This window comes from Ranitomeya imitator, chromosome 1 (assembly GCF_032444005.1).
Source record: "Ranitomeya imitator isolate aRanImi1 chromosome 1, aRanImi1.pri, whole genome shotgun sequence".
Classification (NCBI taxonomy): domain Eukaryota; kingdom Metazoa; phylum Chordata; class Amphibia; order Anura; family Dendrobatidae; genus Ranitomeya; species Ranitomeya imitator.
The window spans coordinates 255,996,404-256,019,828 of record NC_091282.1 but is presented as its reverse complement, the minus strand read 5'-3'; the positions used below and the strand labels follow the sequence as shown (position 1 = coordinate 256,019,828).

Genomic DNA, 23,425 nt, shown 5'->3' with positions numbered 1-23,425 from the left:
GCTGTTCCCATCCTGCGCCCCTGTTCTGTCATGTGCTGCTCCCATCCTGTGCCCCTGTTCTGTCATGTGCTGCTCCCATCCTGCACCCGTTCTGTCATGTGCTGCTCCCATCCTGCGCCACCATTGTATTATATGCCCCCCATAAGATGCTCCATTATACCGTGGGGCAAAAAAGTATTTAGTCAGTCAGCAATAGTGCAAGTTCCACCACTTGAAAAGATGAGAGGCGTCTGTAATTTACATCATAGGTAGACCTCAACTATGGGAGACAAACTGAGAAAAAAAAATCCAGAAAATCACATTGTCTGTTTTTTTATCATTTTATTTGCATATTATGGTGGAAAATAAGTATTTGGTCAGAAACAAAATCAAGATTTCTGGCTCTCACAGACCTGTAACTTCTTAAGAGTCTCCTCTTTCCTCCACTCATTACCTGTAGTAATGGCACCTGTTTAAACTTGTTATCAGTATAAAAAGACACCTGTGCACACCCTCAAACAGTCTGACTCCAAACTCCACTATGGTGAAGACCAAAGAGCTGTCAAAGGACACCAGAAACAAAATTGTAGCCCTGCACCAGGCTGGGAAGACTGAATCTGCAATAGCCAACCAGCTTGGAGTGAAGAAATCAACAGTGGGAGCAATAATTAGAAAATGGAAGACATACAAGACCACTGATAATCTCCTCGATCTGGGGCTCCACGCAAAATCCCACCCCGTGGGGTCAGAATGATCACAAGAACGGTGAGCAAAAATCCCAGAACCACGCGGGGGGACCTAGTGAATGAACTGCAGAGAGCTGGGACCAATGTAACAAGGCCTACCATAAGTAACACACTACGCCACCATGGACTCAGATCCTGCAGTGCCAGACGTGTCCCACTGCTTAAGCCAGTACATGTCCGGGCCCGTCTGAAGTTTGCTAGAGAGCATTTGGATGATCCAGAGGAGTTTTGGGAGAATGTCCTATGGTCTGATGAAACCAAACTGGAACTGTTTGGTAGAAACACAACTTGTCGTGTTTGGAGGAAAAAGAATACTGAGTTGCATCCATCAAACACCATACCTACTGTAAAGCATGGTGGTGGAAACATCATGCTTTGGGGCTGTTTCTCTGCAAAGGGGCCAGGACGACTGATCCGGGTACATGAAAGAATGAATGGGGCCATGTATCGTGAGATTTTGAGTGCAAACCTCCTTCCATCAGCAAGGGCATTGAAGATGAAACGTGGCTGGGTCTTTCAACATGACAATGATCCAAAGCACACCGCCAGGGCAACGAAGGAGTGGCTTCGTAAGAAGCATTTCAAGGTCCTGGAGTGGCCTAGCCAGTCTCCAGATCTCAACCCTATAGAAAACCTTTGGAGAGAGTTGGAAGTCCGTGTTGCCAAGCGAAAAGCCAAAAACATCACTGCTCTAGAGGAGATCTGCATGGAGGAATGGGCCAACATACCAACAACAGTGTGTGGCAACCTTGTGAAGACTTACAGAAAACGTTTGACCTCTGTCATTGCCAACAAAGGATATATTACAAAGTATTGAGATGAAATTTTGTTTCTGACCAAATACTTATTTTCCACCATAATATGCAAAAAAAATGATAAAAAAACAGACAATGTGATTTTCTGGATTTTTTTTTCTCAGTTTGTCTCCCATAGTTGAGGTCTACCTATGATGTAAATTACAGACGCCTCTCATCTTTTCAAGTGGTGGAACTTGCACTATTGCTGACTGACTAAATACTTTTTTGCCCCACTGTATATGCCCCGTATGCTGCTGCCATATATATATATATATATATATATATATATATATATATAAAAAAAAAAAAATACCATACTCACCTATCGTCGCTGGGCGCCGAGTGCTGGGGGCCTGAGCAGGCGGGGACACCGGCGCGCTGTGGGGGTCAGGTGCCGGAGTCACCGCTAGCTCAGGCCCCCAGCACTTGCTATACTCACCTGTCTGTCCCGTTCCAGCGCTGCGCGCCGCCATCTTCCGGCTCCTCTGGCTGTGACTGTTCAGTCAGAGGGCGGCGCCGGCGCGCATTAAGCGCGTCACCGCGCCCTCTGAACTGGGAACATCACAGCAGAGGACCCGGGAGACGGAGCCGCACGCAGCGCTGGAACGGGGGACAGGTGAATATACTTACCCTCCTGGCGGTCCCTGACTCTCCGGTGGAGATCGCGGTGTGCGTTCAGTGTTTACGCATACCGCGATCTCCTGGGAGCATCACTCTGTGAGGCCCAGCTTGCGCAGTCTATAAAGGCTTCGGACAGAGTGACGCTCCCAGCGTTATATTATAGATATATATGTATGTATACACACACAGTTTGATAACATTTTAAATCGTGCTAACTTTTACCACACAAGAGAATACCATTAAAAAAAAAACAAAATCTAAAATACACATTATCAGAAATGTGTTTTTTTGTGAAATTTCATTATACTTAGAATTGTTTGTTGTTTTCCCGTACGTTGAATGGTAACATGAATGGTATTATTCAAAACCACAACTTGTGCTGCAACAAATAAGCCCTTATACAGCTATGTCAACAGAAAAATAAAAAACGCTCTTGGAAGAAAGGGAGAAAACATTAAAGTATTTAATAGTAATGGGATTTTCCAGAGGCCAAGACAACATCACACGAGAGAGGCCATCCGCCCATCAAGGACAGGAACGTACTGAATAAAAGGGCAGAACCTCTCATCCATATCAGTTGGGTTACAGAGCACGACAGGAACCACCTAGACAGTTATATGTACATCTATGGTGCACAGTATTGCCCCCTCTTCCCTGGGTGGGGGAAGAGGACAGAGGGCTAACTTAGGAAATAGGGCAAGGGCAGAGGCCCCGGTGTCTTCACCATCTGAAGTATCCCAGGGAGTAGGGCGAGCTAGGGCGCCCCCTAGTGTTAGGGCCAGAAAAGAAGTCAAGAAGCCCCTGGTCCCGGGTCACCAGACAGCTGTGTCGTGACACCCAGGTATCCATCAGCTTTCCTATCCAGAGGGTCTTCAGGATACCTATATCTTCAGGGTAATGTATATTTTCAGGATGATATGGCTGCAAGTATCTTTGGAACTTTATCCAACAGGGCTGTCTCCTTCCTTTTCAAAGGGGTACCTTCTCTTTGAAAACGAGGGTAGCGAACCTTTCTTTTCTGTTTTTTTCCATTCTTTTTTACCTTCAACTTTCGCATTTATTGGAAATGGACACCTCTTCTTATGCTGTAACCCACCAAATACAATTTTGACTGCACTGATTTGGGGTCTATGATGCCCAAGGGAGCCTTTACAGCCTTGACCAATTTGTCTGTGTCTTCTACAGCAAGGTCTACTCCCTGTATCGCCATCAGTGGATGAAGAGGAAGAATTAGATCCACACCTTCTGACTTCACTGATTCATCATAATCAGATGATAATATTCTGGTTTTCTTTCTCCCCTTCTTATCGCTTTATGGATTAGTGCCTTAAGGGAATCTTTAACTACTGCCCTAATAACGGATTTTAAATCCATGGCAAATTTGGGGATTCCAGTTTTCTGGATACATGCTGAGCAGAGCTTCTTTTGCCATGAGCTGGGTAATGTATCCTGCACAGCGCACACTCATTATTTTTAAGATTTGTGCTACATTTCTTAGGCATTTCCTAGTAATTAAACATGAAAAAGGACCCAATTACCATGGTGAACTTACGACGCTCACTCATCGCTCAGTTGTTTAGTAAGGGTACCAGATTTGGAGGTTGGGTCAAATCAAATCACACGATGGTTCTCCCTTGGAGGCGGTGGAACCATGACCCACTCTGCTTCCCTGGTTGGCCTTGTTGACGCTTCTCCTGTCACTCGTGTGACTGCCACTACTGCGCGCCCACTCTGCCACTGCTGCTCCTACTCCATAATCACATTGGAAAAGAGAACCAGAGAAAACTTGCTCTTAGGCGGTCAGACCCCATTTTAAATGAGGGACCGGCCACAGCATTTCCTCCCACTTAGACGCCTCCACTGGACCCCAGGAATTGAAGTTACCACTTTCAGGTTAAAAGTCACCAGCATACTCTTCACCAGGGTGTGCCAATCCCAGCAAACGCACAGAATCAAGACGACATAGTTACTTGCATCTGCACAAGCATCTGCACAAGCGGAGGCGCATCCGGGACCCGACAACGGCGTTACAAGCAAAGAGCAGTTCTTCCAGGCGGCCGCGCTGGGCATGGGATAAGCGATTTCATGACTTTACGCACCTGATACTTCAGATATAAGGCTTCCTCAAGGGCAGGAAAACCAACTGATGCAGGGGAGAGGTTTCTCCCTTCTATTCAGTTGGTTCCTGTCCTTGATGTGCGGATCCCCTCTCTCATGTGGTGCTGTCACGGGGGAAAGAAAAAAATCGAAAGCGCAAAAATGAAAAATCATATCAGGAACGGGTTAAAACTGCTGAAATTGTTAAAGATCAAAGTACTGCAACACATCATTGTATAATAAGCTATACACGGCACCAATGCCTCGAACCTGTGCCGGGTCACTGCGTGCATAACATCCTCCAGTCCATTTACATTCTGTAAGCAATCATCCAGTCACCATAAAACCTACGTAATGCTGGAAAGTGATGGAAAAAACTAAAAAGCACAGAGATGGATATATGCTTAGAAAGTCCACTAGTTTGATGATATAAAATACATCTCAGCAGTTTAACTATGGAGTATAGCAATAGTAGCAGACAAAATCTATGTGATTGCTATGAAACATATTTCTACGTTCAGATCATTTACATTAAAACTTTTAAAAGTATGTTTCCTGAATTTAGATTACACCTGGACATCTATAGAGTTTATTATCATGTTCAAGCATTTGCTATATAACAAATTTATTAACCCCATGAGGTCTGCAGAGGGTATATTTGGAATGAGTGTCTCCTTCAGATTAGTGCTCCAGAGAGACAAGACAAAAAGCAAACATTGTGGCATCCAGTTAAATATGTTGACGCTATAGAAAAAAATGTATTTATTATTAAGATGCTATATGGTAAATTGCTAAAAGGGCCGTTTATTACAAAAAATAACATAGAAAAGGTCCTACATTTGTAACTAGCCACCTACGTGCAAGGGAAATGTTAATACCACACTGGAGCCTTCAGAATTAGGGCTAATACCATACCTGTTGTAGAAGTCCAGAATCTGTGTCCAGTACACAAGCATCAATGAGAATGTTCTGAAGAATGCAAAAAAAATAGGAAGTTAGCTTCATTTGAAGGGTGGGAAAAAGTAAGATTTATGGATTTCTTGGGGAGATTTCCAGTCCAACTATTTAAAAATACCAATACTGGCTTTTCGATTAGCACCGATAAAGCATATGGCAAGCCCCATTACTTTCTAGAGCATTTTCTGTTTCCACATATAATCAGCTATCGATAGTGTCTGACCAATGATCAGAAAGGCTGGAATCCAACCAGTTTGAGTCATTATTTTTCCCTAAGATAAGCAGTGCCAGATTCATTTAGCCACCACTGGGGCCTTTCTTACCCATCAAAACCACACACATTGTGATAGTGATAAGCCAAATAGGTGTACCGTATGGTCGGCGTAAAAAGCAAATACAGGATTGAATGAAGTCTTTCTCAACAAGAGAGCTGAACAAAGACAAATACCTGTTTTTGAGCTGCAAATATGACGTTCATGAAGTTCATGTACTGTAGAGCACTATCTTCTGCCGCTTTAATCACCTACAGAATGACAGATTGCATGGAGTGTCAGAATGGCCGTCTATATAAACCTGTATGCCGGAACTGTGCCCCAGTCCCCACATACTCACTAGTATCCTGGATTTCACTTCCTCTCCGGCTGTATAGTAAAAGAGAAAATCATATAGAAATGTTATTAATACAGACACGACTAGTACGAATCAATGCAAATGACACATTCATTCCAGTGATACCTTTACTTTCTTTGCTTATCCGGTTAATATCTAGGATATTTATGATAAGGAAACAATATCACAACAATTAGTTATTCTTACAGCCGGTGCAGTCAGTAATGTACATTAAAAATTACCCATAGCATCTTAGGCCATGGTCACACGCTCAGTATTTGTTCAGTATTTTACCTCAGTATTTGTAGGCCAAAACCCGGAGTGGAACAATCAGAGGAAAAGTATAATAGAAACATATGCACCACTTCTGTATTTATCACCCACTCCTGGTTTTGGCTCACAAATACTGATTTAAAATACTGAATGTGTGAACGTGGCCTTAGAGGAATGGGCCTCGAGAAGGCAGATGATGTAACTACTACTAGTCTACAAATGCTATGCTCCCGAAGCTTACCCTCAGTGACGCACATTACCCATCACATTTGCCATTTGTGACCTGCCATTTGTGACTCAGAACATAGAACCCTACGGGATTCTCCACTGTGTCATGGGTACAAGAAACAACATGACAATGTGCTTTATATGCTGTGATGATGATCAATCTGAGAGAGATACTGGTGAGAAGTGGTGAACTTTAATTAAAGAGGGTGTCCACGGTATTCACGGTGGAAAATGAAATGCTAGGTGAAATCCCAAGAAACAATGAAAACCCTGTATTAAGGGTCACCAATCTAACCCAAGAAGAGGTGCGAAACCGGCTAAATAAGATCAAAATAGATAAATCTCCGGGTCCGGATGGCATACACCCACGAGTACTAAGAGAACTAAGTAATGTAATAGATAAACCATTATTTCTTATTTTTACGGACTCTATAGCGACAGGGTCTGTTCCGCAGGACTGGCGCATAGCAAATGTGGTGCCAATATTCAAAAAGGGCTCTAAAAGTGAACCTGGAAATTATAGGCCAGTAAGTCTAACCTCTATTGTTGGTAAAATATTTCAAACGCACAAACCAAAGAAACGCAGTCAAAAGTCCAAATAAATATAAATATACAAACTTTATTAAATACTACATAATAGGTGTACAGTAAAAGTGGGACAACCACCCGTGCAAACAACAGCACATACAGATGGACAGGAACTAATGCACATTAACCCATATCATCCGTATCATCACCATATATATGCAGAGTATGTATAAGACACTGATAAATATGTCATAGCAAACAATTGCAATATCCAAGTATATACATACCAGCAGTTTAAGAGTGGGTGTGTATGTGCATCCAGGACCCGTCCCCCCCAACGCGCGTTTCGGCAAGGTGCCTTTCTCAAGGGGTAACTGGTGTGTAAATAAGGTTAAAATATATACTCACGAACCCGGAAGTATAGCGGTACCCATGATTACCGGCAGCTGTCCCGCACGGCCGCATAACCCGGAAACACAGGGGCCCCATGTGATCACAGGGCAGCGGCACCGCGGTGACAGGAGCCGGAGATGACGTGTATGTTGCTGGAATAGATAAACCGAGCCGCCGTCTAAGTATAGAAAAAGGCAGACATGCGCAAATGCAACCACAGGGACAAAGAGCTAGAAGTCCCAATGCGCATGCGCAAAGAGCCCACCGCGGCCATATTATTGGAGACCAACAGCCGCCACTACAAGAAACCCATAGCAGCCATCTTAATGAGGATGAAAACAAGGTGTTGTATGTTAATGATGTAAACACAAAGACCACCTAAAGCAGACACCTCCAGCAAAATAGCGGACTATCCTTAAAATGTCCATATAATTTCAAGGATATATCACCCATAATAACAAACAAAAAAAGAGAAAATAAAAATGAAAAAAATATATATAAAAATGTCTATATTGATGGAGTGTCCCAAATGATAACACATGTATATGTATACACACATGGCACATGCATATACACATGTCCCTCCAACTCGCCCATGTGCAAATGCAAGGAGCACATACGTGCGAGTAACATACCAAACACATCATCTAAGAAGTATACTTGATGGAACAAAATAACAATGTAATAGTATAACAGTCTAGCATATGCTGCAAATACACACACATATGTCCGCCCCACACATATAGCCAACATATCCCTGGGCACAAAATCCTTTCAAATTAGACAGCATATCACTTGTACGACAAGGTATGTTGTCTATTACGCTACATGCCCCTGCGGGCTAATATATGTTGGCCACCTTGTTTTCATCCTCATTAAGATGGCTGCTATGGGTTTCTTGTAGTGGCGGCTGTTGGTCTCCAATAATATGGCCGCGGTGGGCTCTTTGCGCATGCGCATTGGGACTTCTAGCTCTTTGTCCCTGTGGTTGCATTTGCGCATGTCCGCCTTTTTCTATACTTAGACGGCGGCTCGGTTTATCTATTCCAGCAACATACACGTCATCTCCGGCTCCTGTCACCGCGGTGCCGCTGCCCTGTGATCACACGGGGCCCCTGTGTTTCCGGGTTATGCGGCCGTGCGGGACAGCTGCCGGTAATCATGGGTACCGCTATACTTCCGGGTTCGTGAGTATATATTTTAACCTTATTTACACACCAGTTACCCCTTGAGAAAGGCACCTTGCCGAAACGCGCGTTGGGGGGGACGGGTCCTGGATGCACATACACACCCACTCTTAAACTGCTGGTATGTATATACTTGGATATTGCAATTGTTTGCTATGACATATTTATCAGTGTCTTATACATACTCTGCATATATATGGTGATGATACGGATGATATGGGTTAATGTGCATTAGTTCCTGTCCATCTGTATGTGCTGTTGTTTGCACGGGTGGTTGTCCCACTTTTACTGTACACCTATTATGTAGTATTTAATAAAGTTTGTATATTTATATTTATTTGGACTTTTGACTGCGTTTCTTTGGTTTTTGCGTTCGTTATGAATATGCAGTTTGTCCAGGAGGTCCTAGTCAGTCATATACTACGGTTATTTTAATTAGTGATATGTTGTTGGAGACTGACATGTTTCCCACTAAGTGTTTTGGTAAAATATTTGAAGGGTTTCTGAGGGATGTTATTCTGGATTATCTCAATGAGAATAACTGTTTAACTCGATATCCGCATGGGTTTATGAGAAATCGCTCCTGTCAAACCAATCTAATCAGTTTTTATGAAGAGGTTAGCTATAGGCTGGACCACGGTGAGTCATTAGACGTGGTATATCTCGATTTTTCCAAAGCGTTTGATACCGTGCCGCACAAGAGGTTGGTACACAAAATGAGAATGCTTGGTCTGGGGGAAAATGTGTGTAAATGGGTTAGTAACTGGCTTAGTGATAGAAAGCAGAGGGTGGTTATAAATGGTATAGTCTCTAACTGGGTCGCTGTGACCAGTGGGGTACCGCAGGGGTCAGTATTGGGACCTGTTCTCTTCAACATATTCATTAATGATCTGGTAGAAGGTTTACACAGTAAAATATCGATATTTGCAGATGATACAAAACTATGTAAAGCAGTTAATACAAGAGAAGATAGTATTCTGCTACAGATGGATCTGGATAAGTTGGAAACTTGGGCTGAAAGGTGGCAGATGAGGTTTAACAATGATAAATGTAAGGTTATACACATGGGAAGAAGGAATCAATATCACCATTACACACTGAATGGGAAACCACTGGGTAAATCTGACAGGGAGAAGGACTTGGGGATCCTAGTTAATGATAAACTTACCTGGAGCAGCCAGTGCCAGGCAGCAGCTGCCAAGGCAAACAGGACCATGGGGTGCATTAAAAGAGGTCTGGATACACATGATGAGAGCATTATACTGCCTCTGTACAAATCCCTAGTTAGACCGCACATGGAGTACTGTGTCCAGTTTTGGGCACCGGTGCTCAGGAAGGATATAATGGAACTAGAGAGAGTACAAAGGAGGGCAACAAAATTAATAAAGGGGATGGGAGAACTACAATACCCAGATAGATTAGCGAAATTAGGATTATTTAGTCTAGAAAAAAGACGACTGAGGGGCGATCTAATAACCATGTATAAGTATATAAGGGGACAATACAAATATCTCGCTGAGGATCTGTTTATACCAAGGAAGGTGACGGGCACAAGGGGGCATTCTTTGCGTCTGGAGGAGAGAAGGTTTTTCCACCAACATAGAAGAGGATTCTTTACTGTTAGGGCAGTGAGAATCTGGAATTGCTTGCCTGAGGAGGTGGTGATGGCGAACTCAGTCGAGGGGTTCAAGAGAGGCCTGGATGTCTTCCTGGAGCAGAACAATATTGTATCATACAATTATTAGGTTCTGTAGAAGGACGTAGATCTGGGGATTTATTATGATGGAATATAGGCTGAACTGGATGGACAAATGTCTTTTTTCGGCCTTACTAACTATGTTACTATGTCAGGGCACAGGCATCAATGAGCTATCCACAGAATAGGTCTTAAATAGCATATTGGTTCTGTCGTTCTGGAGGTGGCTGTATGTTATAGCTGCAGCTCTGTGCCAAGTGTAGCGGCCACTGCCAGGTTCTGCAGAAGAGCTCTTATTTCTCCAGTCACCTTCCACAACAGTCACCTGGGAGGATGTCTCCCCAACCTAATGGGGGACAGGAAACACAAAGAGGTTAAATAACCCTCCCCTTCCTGCTGTCTCCAGTGTTTTTTCCTGTCCCCCAGTGGGGCATGAAAAGGTCCGTCCAGCGGTAAAGCGGGGCAGTGACGTGCTGCCGGGGTCCTCCCTGAGCTCCCCGGCGCCCTCCTCCTGCAGCCGCGCGCACCGGCGTTCACTTCCGGGTTCGTATCTCGGCGCCATGTTCATATCTCGGCGCCATGCTGATTGCGCGGTTTGTGGCCAGGGCTCTGCACCTTCAGCTACTGGGTCGTTCCTATGGATCCTCCCTGCGGATCATGGGAGGAGGAGCACACAACTGGCGCTGGGCCTCGATCACTTTATCCTGGCGGGAGCCTCCAGGTAAGACGCAGAGTCTCTGTCTTGTGTGACTCGTGACAGGTCTGACCATGGATGGCGACAAACTACTGCTGCATCTGGAGATCCCAGCGTTCACCCTCCTACCGTGAGTAGCGGGGGCTGGTCCCTTACTGTCCGGGCTTGATACCTATGGGTCACTTAGTATACCTTCTCTCTCTTTTAGGGAGAAAAGGTCTCTGCCCCAAAGAGCAAACCCAGCCAAAAGTGTGGTGTTTGTGGTTCCAAGCTCCCTTCAGATTATAAGAAGACCTTATGCCAACACTGTATGGATGATATTCTACATGCCAAACAGCCTTCTCTCCTGGACAGTATAAAAACTCATCAAGCAGGAGGTGCAAACCTCTATGGCAGCCCTTTCCCAGCCCCCAGTGCCACATCCCTCTCCCTTTAAAAAGAGAAAATTGGCACCAGCTGAATCTGACTGACTCAAGCGAAATTCATACCTTAGGGTCAGAGGACATTCGGGAAAATGAGGGCTCCACATCCACCCCTACGCCTGATAAAAAATACTATTTCTCTTCCGAGGATATGGAAGAACTAGTTTCCATAGTGAGAAACACCATGGGGGTGGAGGAAGTAGAGGTGAAATATTCAATTCAGGATGAGATGTTTGGGGGGCTGAAACCCAGAGGTAAAAAAGGGTTTCCGGTTTATGAGAATGTCCAGAACCTTATATTTCAGGAGTGGTCTTCCCCAGAAAAGGGACTTAACATACCCTCAGAGTTATAATAAAAAAAAAAAAAAAAAAAAAAAAAAAAAATCGCTTTTCCCTTGAAGGTGATAGTTCTATTTGGGAAATCCCTAGGTTGGACGTTCAGGTTTCTAAAATAACCAAGAAGACGTCCCCCCCCCTTTGAGGATTCCTCCCAATTAAAAGATCCAGTGGATCGAAAAATTGAAAGTCACCTGAAAAAATCCTGGGAAACCTCTACTAACTTGATCAAAGCCAAAATAGCTTCTACTGGCTTCGTAAATTGGAGGAACACCTCTCTCGGGGGACCTCTAGAGAAGAGATCCTTCACTCCCTTCCCCTTCTCCAAAAGGTCACGGGCTTCTTAGCCGAAGACTCTGGAGAATCAGTTCGGGTGGCAGCAAAATCCTTAGTCCTCTCTAATTCCGCTAGAAGAGCCCTTTGGTTAAAATCGTGGGGGGGACATTACCTCTAAGACTAAACTCTGTGGCATCCCCTTCCAGGGACACCACGTATTTGGTCCAGTCTTCGATGATATCCTTGAGAAAGCTTCAGATAAGCAGAAATCGCTTCCCGAGCAGAAGTTTACTAGGAAGCGGTTTTTTCATCCCCCTCGTGAACAGCCCCAGAAGGAATTCAAGGGAAAGGGTAAAACTGGACGGTGGAGCTACCTGAAAGGAGGCAAAAGGCAGAAACATCCTAGTCCCTCAACAACAACAGACCCCAGACAAACAGTGAATCTCCATTTGTCCATATCCATAAACCAGTGGATCCTTCATACCATACAGTTTGGGCTGAAGTTGGAGTTAGCGAGTCTTCACCCCCCCCCCCCAGTGTCTGAGGATTACCCTGTTACAGTCTCCAGACGTCCAAAACTTCTTCCTCCTACAAATACAAGACCTCTTGCGAGAAAAAGTAATTTCTCGGGTACCTCAACAGAATATAGGCAGAGGCCATTACTCTCGCCTGTTTCTCATAAGGAAACCCTCCGGAAAATGCAGGGTCATCATAAACTTAAAACCCCTAAACCAGTTCATCAAATACCGGAGGTTCAAGATGGAGTCGATCAAGACAGCAATCCCTATAATTGGAAAAAACTGGGTGATGGCAACAATAGACCTGAGGGACGCTTACTACCACGTTCCGATCCATCCGGATTCACAGGAAGTTCCTCAGGTTCGCAGTCGCCCACAACCAAGGGATTACCCATTTCCAATTCAACTCACTACCATTCGGCGTCTCCTCAGCACCGAGAGTGTTTTCGAAAATCATGAGGGAAGCGGTTTTATATTTATCAGTCTCCAAGGAATATGGGTCATTCCTTATTTGGACGACTTCCTCAGTCACTCCATCGACATCTCGGTTAAACCAAGATGTGTCAAAAACCCTGGAGATCCTCAAATCCCTAGGCTGGATCCCAAATCTTCAAAAATCAGACCTCCACTCTTCCCCAAGGAAGAAATTTCTGGGGATCCTCCTAGACTCGGAAAAAAGGACATCCTTCCTTTCCAAAGATCGTCAACACGACCTTCGCCAGAGAATCTCAAAATTCAAACAGCTGAGATCACCATCACTGAGGGAATTCATGTCCATTCTAGGATCGCTGACCTCATGTATTCAGGCACTATCCTGGGCTGCAAACAGCAGCAGGTTATTGCAAAAATGAAGACGTTAAAACGTAACTTTTACTTCATAGTCTTTATAAAAAATAATAGACGAACTGTGCCACTAAGGTGCTAGTGCTAACATATACCACGAACAAACACAGAGACAAACACCCCATAAAAAAGTTTTTTGCCACGGACCCCTCGTATCGGGCCACAAAATGGTCACCAATTAAATCAGAGAAAAATACACCAGACTACTCATAGAGTTTACCGTACCGTATAAGCGGGAACCTCCCCCTACCAAAGCAGATGCGGCAGGGATACCATATATCACCGTGTGCACAAAAAACGGTACACCATGTGGTGCCAGGTATAACGGGGTAAAGCTATTAACGGAGCTCCTCTATAAAGGGTGTACAACCAATGTAGGTAAGACCCAAAATGGCAATGTAAACATACGATATGCTAAAAAATACCGCAAGCATAGTAATACAACATAAAGAGCACGTTATTCTGAGGAACAGGTATCTCCCAAACAAAAGACCAGACAAACAATAACACCGTTTCCCAATACCGGGAACTTATCACGGTGTGTGTCTAAAGTGTCATCTAGTGGGATTAAATCCTGTGTTTCACAATACATATGTACTCGTATACTCATCTGCTGGTACTGAAGTTTATCACAGTCCTTCTGCAGGTATTAGATATATATAGCCGGACCCTCTAGCGGTTCTTTAAGACATCCGCCCTACGATATCTGGCTAGAAGTATGCCTCCCGACGCGTTTCTTCCTGAGTGGATTCATCAGGGGATTATGGCATGATGATGAGCAATCGCTAGTCTACTTACTGACGGTCGGCCTTTATAACAAGAAAGCGCCGACACTCATGGGCGCGCACTTCCGGACGCCCGGGTTCCTACTTCCGGTCCAGGCGGGCGCCGACGCCAAACGGCGGCGCGCGCACGTCTGGCCGGCCCCAGAAAACCCGTGACGTGTCAAACCTCGGATATGTCAAAGCGCATGCACCAAATCGTGACACGCACATCTCCCCGGCAACCGAGACGCTCATAGTCAAACAAAGGTAGCGTCATTTCCGGAAGTTTGCCATTCCTGCATAATAGCAACACGGGGGTACGTGCTTTTTTAGGAGTGAGGCGCAAATATATGGTCATCAATCTATGGTGAACCGTTCAACCAATGCTGCCCCCTACTGCTATAGGACGGGTAGAAAATACCCCAAAACCGAAAAAGGTATGTATCTTTCCCATTTTTTAGGGTCTGCCGTGTCACCCTGTGTAGAACGTGTATTATTTTTATTTCATTATTTATTTTTTGATCTCATTATATTTTTTCTTTTGGGTCTAGGTGTTTATTGATATGAATACCTCTTCTTAGGCCTTCCATGTTGGTATCGGTAACAATAGTTTTTTATGGATAGTTTTCTTTACCCGTACATACCTTTTTCGGTTTTGGGGTATTTTCTACCCGTCCTATAGCAGTAGGGGGCAGCATTGGTTGACCATTTTGTGGCCCGATACGAGGGGTCCGTGGCAAAAAACTTTTTTATGGGGTGTTTGTCTCTGTGTTTGTTCGTGGTATATGTTAGCACTAGCACCTTAGTGGCACAGTTCGTCTATTATTTTTTATAAAGACTATGAAGTAAAAGTTACGTTTTAACGTCTTCATTTTTGCAAAAACCTGCTGCTGTTTGCATTTCTATTTTTTGGTTTTTGACCTTTTGTTTAAGCCAGGCTTATTTAAGTATATATTTGATGGTATGGCGGGTTTTCTATCCACGGTTATAGATACCAATACATGGATTAACGAGGCTAAGAGTATTTTTTCGGAGGGCGCTTTTACCCAAAAAAAGTACACACCCTCCTTTAACTCCGCTTTTAAAGAGCTAACCAAGGCCTATAAGGACCAGATTACATCTTGGTGGGAGGTGCAAAGTCTCGATAACTACATCAAAGCAGGGATAGTACCGAGGAATTTAAGAATTACAAATTCTCCCGGATATAGATATAGAGGGACGGAACTCTTTAAAAAGTGGGAGAAGGAAGCAACAGATAGCTCCCTAAGGTTGATGAAATTACTTCTGGATGAGGAGAGATTAATGCTTGTAGAACTGAACAATAACCTCAAAGAACAGATAGAGGTTACAAAGAAATTTTCCACAGAACCAGAGTTTTGTAACAAAGAGAAAAGTCTCCAAAATACCATTGAGAAATTCCAGTACCATCTTAAAGAAAAGAAACACAAATTTTTCGTCAGGGACTTGCAGGATTTTAGGGACAACAAGGCATATTCCCTATCTAATCCTAGACCACCTAGACCACAGGAGACAGACCCCTCTTCCTCAGAGACTGAGTTTTCAGATACAGATACTCGTTTTAAAAATCAAAAGGGTAAAACGAAGAGTAGAGGGGGAGGGGCACGTGGAGGGAGAGGAGCAGGTAGAGGATCACCACAGGGGGATCGTTTTTTAGATCTCAGTTATCCATTGAGGAACCGATTCAACCCCCGGAACCCCCTATAGACAATCGGGTCATTAATTTGTCTTCAAGGGCCTTGAGTAACGAACAGATGGCCGTCTTAAGTAAGGGACTGTCCTTTGTCCCAACAACAGACTATGAGAGTTTTGAAGCAGTGAAATACCTGAACCTGTTTATCCGTCGACTTAAATGGAAAAAGCACTTTATTAATGAGGACAAAAAACGGTGTCTAGAATTGGGCATAGATGAGGACCTTCTGGGTGACGTTAGGTTCCTATACCATCTTAGTGAGACTGACCCAAATGATAGAGGGGATGGTCCATTCACCAACCTCAAAAACAAAAGTAAACGCATGCCACCCGCTATGGGCGACTTAAGTCCGGTTGATGTTTTTTTGAATTTGGTGACTAGAGATCTGGTTGAATTGGAATCCAAACCAAAAAAGGGGGGTCCCTATAATCTGACAAAAAAGGAGATGATGAGTTTGTGTGAACTAGAGAAAGACCGAGACAGGGTTATTAAACCCTCAGATAAAGGGGGGAATGTAGTAGTCATGGATGCAGCACAATACAGAGATCTATGTCACTCCCTGCTACAAGAAGAGATGGGATATGAAAAACTCGAGACAAATCCCACCAGGATGTATCATGGTCAGCTAAGAGCCTTGGTAACAGAGGCGTTTAATGATAAACTGATAGACGCCAGTGAGATGGAGTTTTTGATACCTGTACATCCTGTGGTATCGACTTTTTACTGTCTACCCAAGGTACACAAGGGTATTCACCCCCTTAAAGGGAGACCCATAGTGTCGGGGATCGGTAGCCTCACACAAAATCTAGGTTTGTACATAGATCGTATTCTGCGCCCCTTTGTGGTTTCTTTGAGTTCTTACACACGTGACACGGCGGACCTTCTTTTGAAACTTGAAAGTGTGGTACTTGACACAGATATGTTGTTGTGTTCCATAGATGTGGAGGCACTTTACTCCTCTATCCCACACAGTAAAGGTATTATGGCCGTGGAGTACTTCCTGAATACAAGAGGTCTACAATTTTGTAGGCATAACGATTTTGTACTGAAGGCCCTAGAATTTTGTCTGACGAAAAATTATTTTTTATTTGACGGTGTGTACTTCCACCAGCTCAGGGGCACCGCGATGGGGAGCCCTTGTGCCCCCTCGTATGCAAATCTGCTCTTGGGCTGGTGGGAGGAGAACATCGTGTTCAGTGAAACATCGTCCACGGAGGATAGCGTCGTCATGTGGCTTCGCTACATTGACGACGTTTTCGTCATCTGGAAGGGCAGTGAGGAGAGTTTTGTATCCTTCGTAGGAGGACTTAATCATAATGATTTAGGCCTGCATTTTACCTATGAGATGGACCGAAATAGATTACCATTTCTAGATGTCCTGATTGAAAAAAGAAATGATGGCCAATTGAGTACGAGTACGTACAGAAAACCAATATCTACTAATTCCCTCCTGAGGTGGGAGTCAAATCACCCTGCTCCCCTCAAGAAAGGTATACCCAAAGGACAGTATTTACGGGTTCGTAGGAACTGCTCTGAGCCCCCCACATATTGTGAACAGGCTAATGATCTCAGAGCACGTTTCCGAGAACGGGGGTACCCTGACAATATCCTTAAGGAGGCTTACAGTGCATCTCTTGAAAAACAGAGAAAGGATCTCTTAATACCCACCCCTAAAAAAGAAGGGGATGAACATGTGAGATTGATCACGAGGTACACTAACGGGGCCATGGATATGAGGGAAATTCTAAAAAGACACTGGCCAATCCTCCAGATGGACGATGATCTTAAGGGTGTTCTTACTCCGGTCCCACAAATCACTTTTAAACAGGGCCGTTCAATTAAAGATAGAGTGGTCCACAGCCATTTTACCTCACCCCTCCCCCAAGTAAACTCCACATGGTTGGGTGAGAGGGTGAAAGGGTGCTATAAATGTGGCAGTTGTAAATACTGCGGAGCACTGTGCCAAGGAAAGGAGTTTGTCAGTAATGTGACAGGAAAAACCTTCTATATTAACCATTTTATTAACTGTAAGACGAGAGGAGTAATCTACAAGATGAACTGTGAATGTGGTTTGGAGTATATCGGGAAGACAAGTAGAGAGTTGAGAAGGAGGGTGGGTGAACACCACAGGGACACGATAAGAGGCAGAGATACCCCTGTGGCCAACCACATAAACAGGGTACACCAAGGCAATCTGAAGGCCGTAAAGTTCATGGGGATAGACAAAGTACATCAGCCCCAAAGAGGTGGTGACTGGGACAGGAACATTTTGCAAAGAGAAAGCAAATGGATATTTTGATTGAAGACCACAACACCACATGGCCTCAACGACCAACTAAGCTTTTCTTCCTTCCTATGGGGATAGGGTGTATCAGGGCATCACCCATCTAGGGATAGCCGCCGTCGAGTGGGGGCGCCACTGCGCAGGTTTAGGGTGCCAACCTCCGCGTGAGGTAGGGATCAGGATAGAGAGGATATAATAGGGGTAAGTGTAGTATCACTCTTTTTCTATCTTTCCCATTTTTTAGGGTCTGCTGTGTCACCCTGTGTAGAACGTGTATTATTTTTATTTCATTATTTATTTTTTGATTTCATTATATTTTTTCTTTTGGGTCTAGGTGTTTATTGATATGAATACCTCTTCTTAGGCCTTCCATGTTGGTATCGGTAACAATAGTTTTTTATGGATAGTTTTCTTTACCCGTACATACCTTTTTCGGTTTTGGGGTATTTTCTACCCGTCCTATAGCAGTAGGGGGCAGCATTGGTTGAATGGTTCACCATAGATTGATGACCATATATTTGCGCCTCACTCCTAAAAAAGCACGTACCCCCGTGTTGCTATTATGCAGGAATGGCAAACTTCCGGAAATGACGCTACCTTTGTTTGACTATGAGCGTCTCGGTTGCCGGGGAGATGTGCGTGTCACGATTTGGTGCATGCGCTTTGACATATCCGAGGTTTGACACGTCACGGGTTTTCTGGGGCCGGCCAGACGTGCGCGCGCCGCCGTTTGGCGTCGGCGCCCGCCTGGACCGGAAGTAGGAACCCGGGCGTCCGGAAGTGCGCGCCCATGAGTGTCGGCGCTTTCTTGTTATAAAGGCCGACCGTCAGTAAGTAGACTAGCGATTGCTCATCATCATGCCATAATCCCCTGATGAATCCACTCAGGAAGAAACGCGTCGGGAGGCATACTTCTAGCCAGATATCGTAGGGCGGATGTCTTAAAGAACCGCTAGAGGGTCCGGCTATATATATCTAATACCTGCAGAAGGACTGTGATAAACTTCAGTACCAGCAGATGAGTATACGAGTACATATGTATTGAGAAACACAGGATTTAATCCCACTAGATGACACTTTAGACACACACCGTGATAAGTTCCCGGTATTGGGAAACGGTGTTATTGTTTGTCTGGTCTTTTGTTTGGGAGATACCTGTTCCTCAGAATAACGTGCTCTTTATGTTGTATTACTATGCTTGCGGTATTTTTTAGCATATCGTATGTTTACATTGCCATTTTGGGTCTTACCTACATTGGTTGTACACCCTTTATAGAGGAGCTCCGTTAATAGCTTTACCCCGTTATACCTGGCACCACATGGTGTACCGTTTTTTGTGCACACGGTGATATATGGTATCCCTGCCGCATCTGCTTTGGTAGGGGGAGGTTCCCGCTTATACGGTACGGTAAACTCTATGAATAGTCTGGTGTATTTTTCTCTGATTTAATTGGTGACCATTTTGTGGCCCGATACGAGGGGTCCGTGGCAAAAAACTTTTTTATGGGGTGTTTGTCTCTGTGTTTGTTCGTGGTATATGTTAGCACTAGCACCTTAGTGGCACAGTTCGTCTATTATTTTTTATAAAGACTATGAAGTAAAAGTTACGTTTTAACGTCTTCATTTTTGCAAAAACCTGCTGCTGTTTGCATTTCTATTTTTTGGTTTTTGACCTTTTGTTTAAGCCAGGCTTATTTCAGTATCCTGGGCTCAAGCGCACACTCAAACCCTCCAATCCCATATCCTTCTATACTCTGGAAGGTACCACAATGTACTGTCCAGGAGAATTCCGCTCCCTGGACATGTGAAGTCGGCTCTCTCCTGGTGGCTGAATTGCCAAAACCTGGGAGGGGGGTGAGCTGGGATCAGCTCCCCCTAAAGATTCTTTGTACACATGCCAGTCGAAGGGGTTGGGGAGCTGTGGTGGAGGAAACATATTTTCAGGTATTATGGCCCCTGAACATAAGATCCAGATCTTCAAACCTGAGGGAACTAAAGGCAGTGGAGGAAGCACTAATAGCTGCCTCCCCTCCAATTCAAAATCATCATGTTCGGATCTACTCCGACAACATAACAACAGTAGCCTACCTTCGACATCAAGGGGGCATGAAGTATGCCAGCCTAAAACTAATCGCGGAAAGAATATTTTTCTGGGCAGAGAAACACCTGTTGTCTATCCCGGCAACACATCTCAAGGGTTCGGACAATGCCCAGGTGGACTTCCTGAGCAGGAGGGATGTCCATCTGGGAATGGTGCCTGAACCAAGCGGTCTTCCTATCCCTGACTGCGAGATGGGGAGCCCAGATGTCGATTTGTTTGCAAATGCTCAGAATGCAATAACAAAAACCTTTTTCTCTCTCAGTCCGGCTTATAGGGCTCGGGGGTAGATGCTTTCGCCCATCCATGGAATTTCAACCTGGCCTATGCCTTCCCGCCTATCCCCATGTTGGCGAAAACGATCGTTGTGACCTGGTCCAAATTGCTCCAATGTGGGCAGGGCACAGCTGGTACAGCGCACTGATGGACATGGCTTTAGAAGGTCCCTTGCTTCTACCCCAGACCTCTGACCTCCTTTACCAGGGTCCCCTACGTTACTCAGACTTGAACAGACTGAAGCTAGCAGCTTGGTTACTGAAGCCAGCATCCTAAAAGCCAGAGGTCTCTCGGAAAAGGGTAATCCAAATGCTCCAAAAGAGCAGGAAACCAGTGACAAATGCCATCTATGGCAAAGTATAAAAAAAAGTTCTCTTCCTGGTGCCTTCCCAATGTCCCTGATCCTTTCCACCCCAACACTGCTCAGATCCTGGACTTCCTCCAGAAAGGGTTGGAGCTAGGTCTTTCCCCGAGCACTCTGAAGGTCCAGATTTCTGCTCTTAGCTCTTTTTTTGACTAAGACCTGGCGGGCCACCGCTGGATTAAACGATTTATGACCTCTGCAAGTAAAATACGTCCTAGGCTCCCTAACCGGGTCCCTCCCTGGGATTTAAATTTAGTACTCAACAGTCTAACCCAGGCTCCCTTCGAACCCTTGTCCTCAATATCTCTTAAAACCCTGACTCTTAAGACGGTTTTTCTGGGTGGCAATTACCACGGCTAGACGCATAAGAGAATTGCAGGCCCTGTCAATACAGGAACCCTACCTAACTATAAACTCTGATTGTATAGTTTTACGTTTAGATCCCTCCTTTATGCCCAAGGTTGCCTCAGACTTTCATAGGGGTCAAGATATTGTGCTGCCCTCATTTTGCCCAAATCCTTATGCCAGGGAAGAAAATTTCCACACTCTGGATGTCCACAGAGTGGTTCTCCATTACCTGGAACAATCCAGGGATTGGAGGGTTGAACAGAATCTTTTTATTCCGTTTTCAGGCCAAAATAAAGGTAAAAAAGCAGCTAAAGGCACAATTGCAAACTGGATCAAACAGGCCATCTGTCTAGCGTACTCGATAAAAGATCTTCCTCCTCTGGCTTCACTAAAGACTCACTCCACCCGGTCGGTCTCTACATCCTGGGCAGCGAGAGGGAACGCTTCATCTGAGCAGATATGCAAAGCGGCTACATTGTCTTCTGTACATACCTTCACCAGACATTACAGACTGAGTTTTAACAGGGATCTAATATTTGGCAGACATGTTCTGCAAGCTGTGGTCCCTCCCTAAAGAAATCAGTGTTGGTACTACTCCAAGGTGACTGTCGTGGAAGGTGACTGGAGAAAATAGAATTAGTCTTACTGGTAATTCGGTTTCTAGGAACCTTCCACGACAGCACTAATTTCCCTCCCTATCTGATATTGCCATTGGATGATTCCTGCTTTTTTTATGGTAACTATACATGCTTGTGTGTCCAGAAAAAAACACTGGAGACAGCAGGAAGGGGAGGGTTATTTAACCTCTTTGTGTTTCCTGTCTCCCATTAGGGCGGGGAGACATCCTCCAAGGTGACTGTCGTGGAAGGTTCCTAGAAACCGAATTACCGGTAAGACTAATTCTATTTTTTTAAATAGAATCTATGCTGCAATAACCGACAGCAGCGGTCACACGTTGCATGGGACTGCACTTGGCAGCTCCATTCAAAGCGTTAATATTTGGCCATCGCCAGGGCAAATAACAGCTGAATGGTAGGAATCCTTGGTGTCAGACCTCCACCGATCTGCTATTGAGGACTTATCCTTCAGATAAGTCATCAATACCTGTTTGGGCAACCCTTTTAATTCTGCATACTGAGTAGTCATATATCTTAGTCCATTGATTTGTGTACTAGTCTACGTGAAGGTCTTCCTAGTAAATTATGGGGCAGCACGGCGGCGCAGTGGATAGCACAGCAGCCGTGCAGTGCTGGAGTCCTGGGTTCAAGCCCCACTAAGGGACAACATCTGCAAAGAGTTTGAATGTTCTCTCCGTGTTTGTGTGGGTTTCCTCCGGGTACTCCGGTTTCCTCCCACATTCCAAAGACATACTGATAGGGAATTTAGATTGTGAGCCCCAACGGGGACAGCGACGATAATGTGTGCAACCTGTAAAGCGCTGCGGAATAGGTTAGATGGCACTTTACCCGCTCCACAAAGTACTCAACCAGTTAAGTATATAAAAGCCTGTTATTAAATTAGTTGCATTATCCAGGATTATCTGGACTTATGCGCCGAAGGGGATATAGACTATAATGGTGCTGGCAGAGCGAACGTGTGCTCTGTCAGCATCATTACAGTCTATGGCATAGTCGGCACATACGTCCAAATCCCGGTTTGTGGGGTGTTCCACATAAGCCCTCATGGGGTCACCGAAAGAACAAATAATGTGAAAGCACCCTTACACTTGCACACATACAGTGGGGCAAAAAAGTATTTAGTCAGTCAGCAATAGTGCAAGTTCCACCACTTAAAAAGATGAGAGGCGTCTGTAATTTACATCATAGGTAGACCTCAACTATGGGAGACAAACTGAGAAAAAAAAATCCAGAAAATCACATTGTCTGTTTTTTTAACATTTTATTTGCATATTATGGTGGAAAATAAGTATTCGGTCAGAAACAAAATTTCATCTCAATACTTTGTAATATATCCTTTGTTGGCAATGACAGAGGTCAAAAGTCTTCACAAGGTTGCCACACACTGTTGTTGGTATGTTGGCCCATTCCTTCATGCAGATCTCCTCTAGAGCAGTGATGTTTTTGGCTTTTCGCTTGGCAACATGGACTTTCAACTCCCTCCAAAGGTTTTCTATAGGGTTGAGATCTGGAGACTGGCTAGGCCACTCCAGGACCTTGAAATGCTTCTTACGAAGCCACTCCTTCGTTGCCCTGGCGGTGTGCTTTGGATCATTGTCATGTTGAAAGACCCAGCCACGTTTCATCTTCAATGCCCTTGCTAATGGAAGGAGGTTTGCACTCAAAATCTCACGATACATGGCCCCATTCATTCTTTCATGTACCCGGATCAGTCGTCCTGGCCCCTTTGCAGAGAAACAGCCC

At 44.6% G+C, this 23,425-nt stretch overlaps 1 protein-coding gene across 2 annotated transcripts in view; it reads right to left on the bottom strand.

Moving 5' to 3' along the window:
- GTF2H3 (general transcription factor IIH subunit 3) overlaps window positions 1–23,425 on the bottom strand; it is a 65,308-nt gene that overhangs the window by 34,408 nt on the left and 7,475 nt on the right. For both annotated transcript variants that reach the window (XM_069755984.1, XM_069755983.1), the window contains exons 6-9: window positions 5,933–5,962; window positions 5,810–5,838; window positions 5,646–5,720; window positions 5,156–5,209 (exon numbers count right to left, since the gene is read on the bottom strand). In XM_069755984.1, coding sequence (XP_069612085.1) covers window positions 5,156–5,209; window positions 5,646–5,720; window positions 5,810–5,838; window positions 5,933–5,962 — 188 coding nt within the window. The remainder of the gene's footprint in view (window positions 1–5,155; window positions 5,210–5,645; window positions 5,721–5,809; window positions 5,839–5,932; window positions 5,963–23,425) is intronic.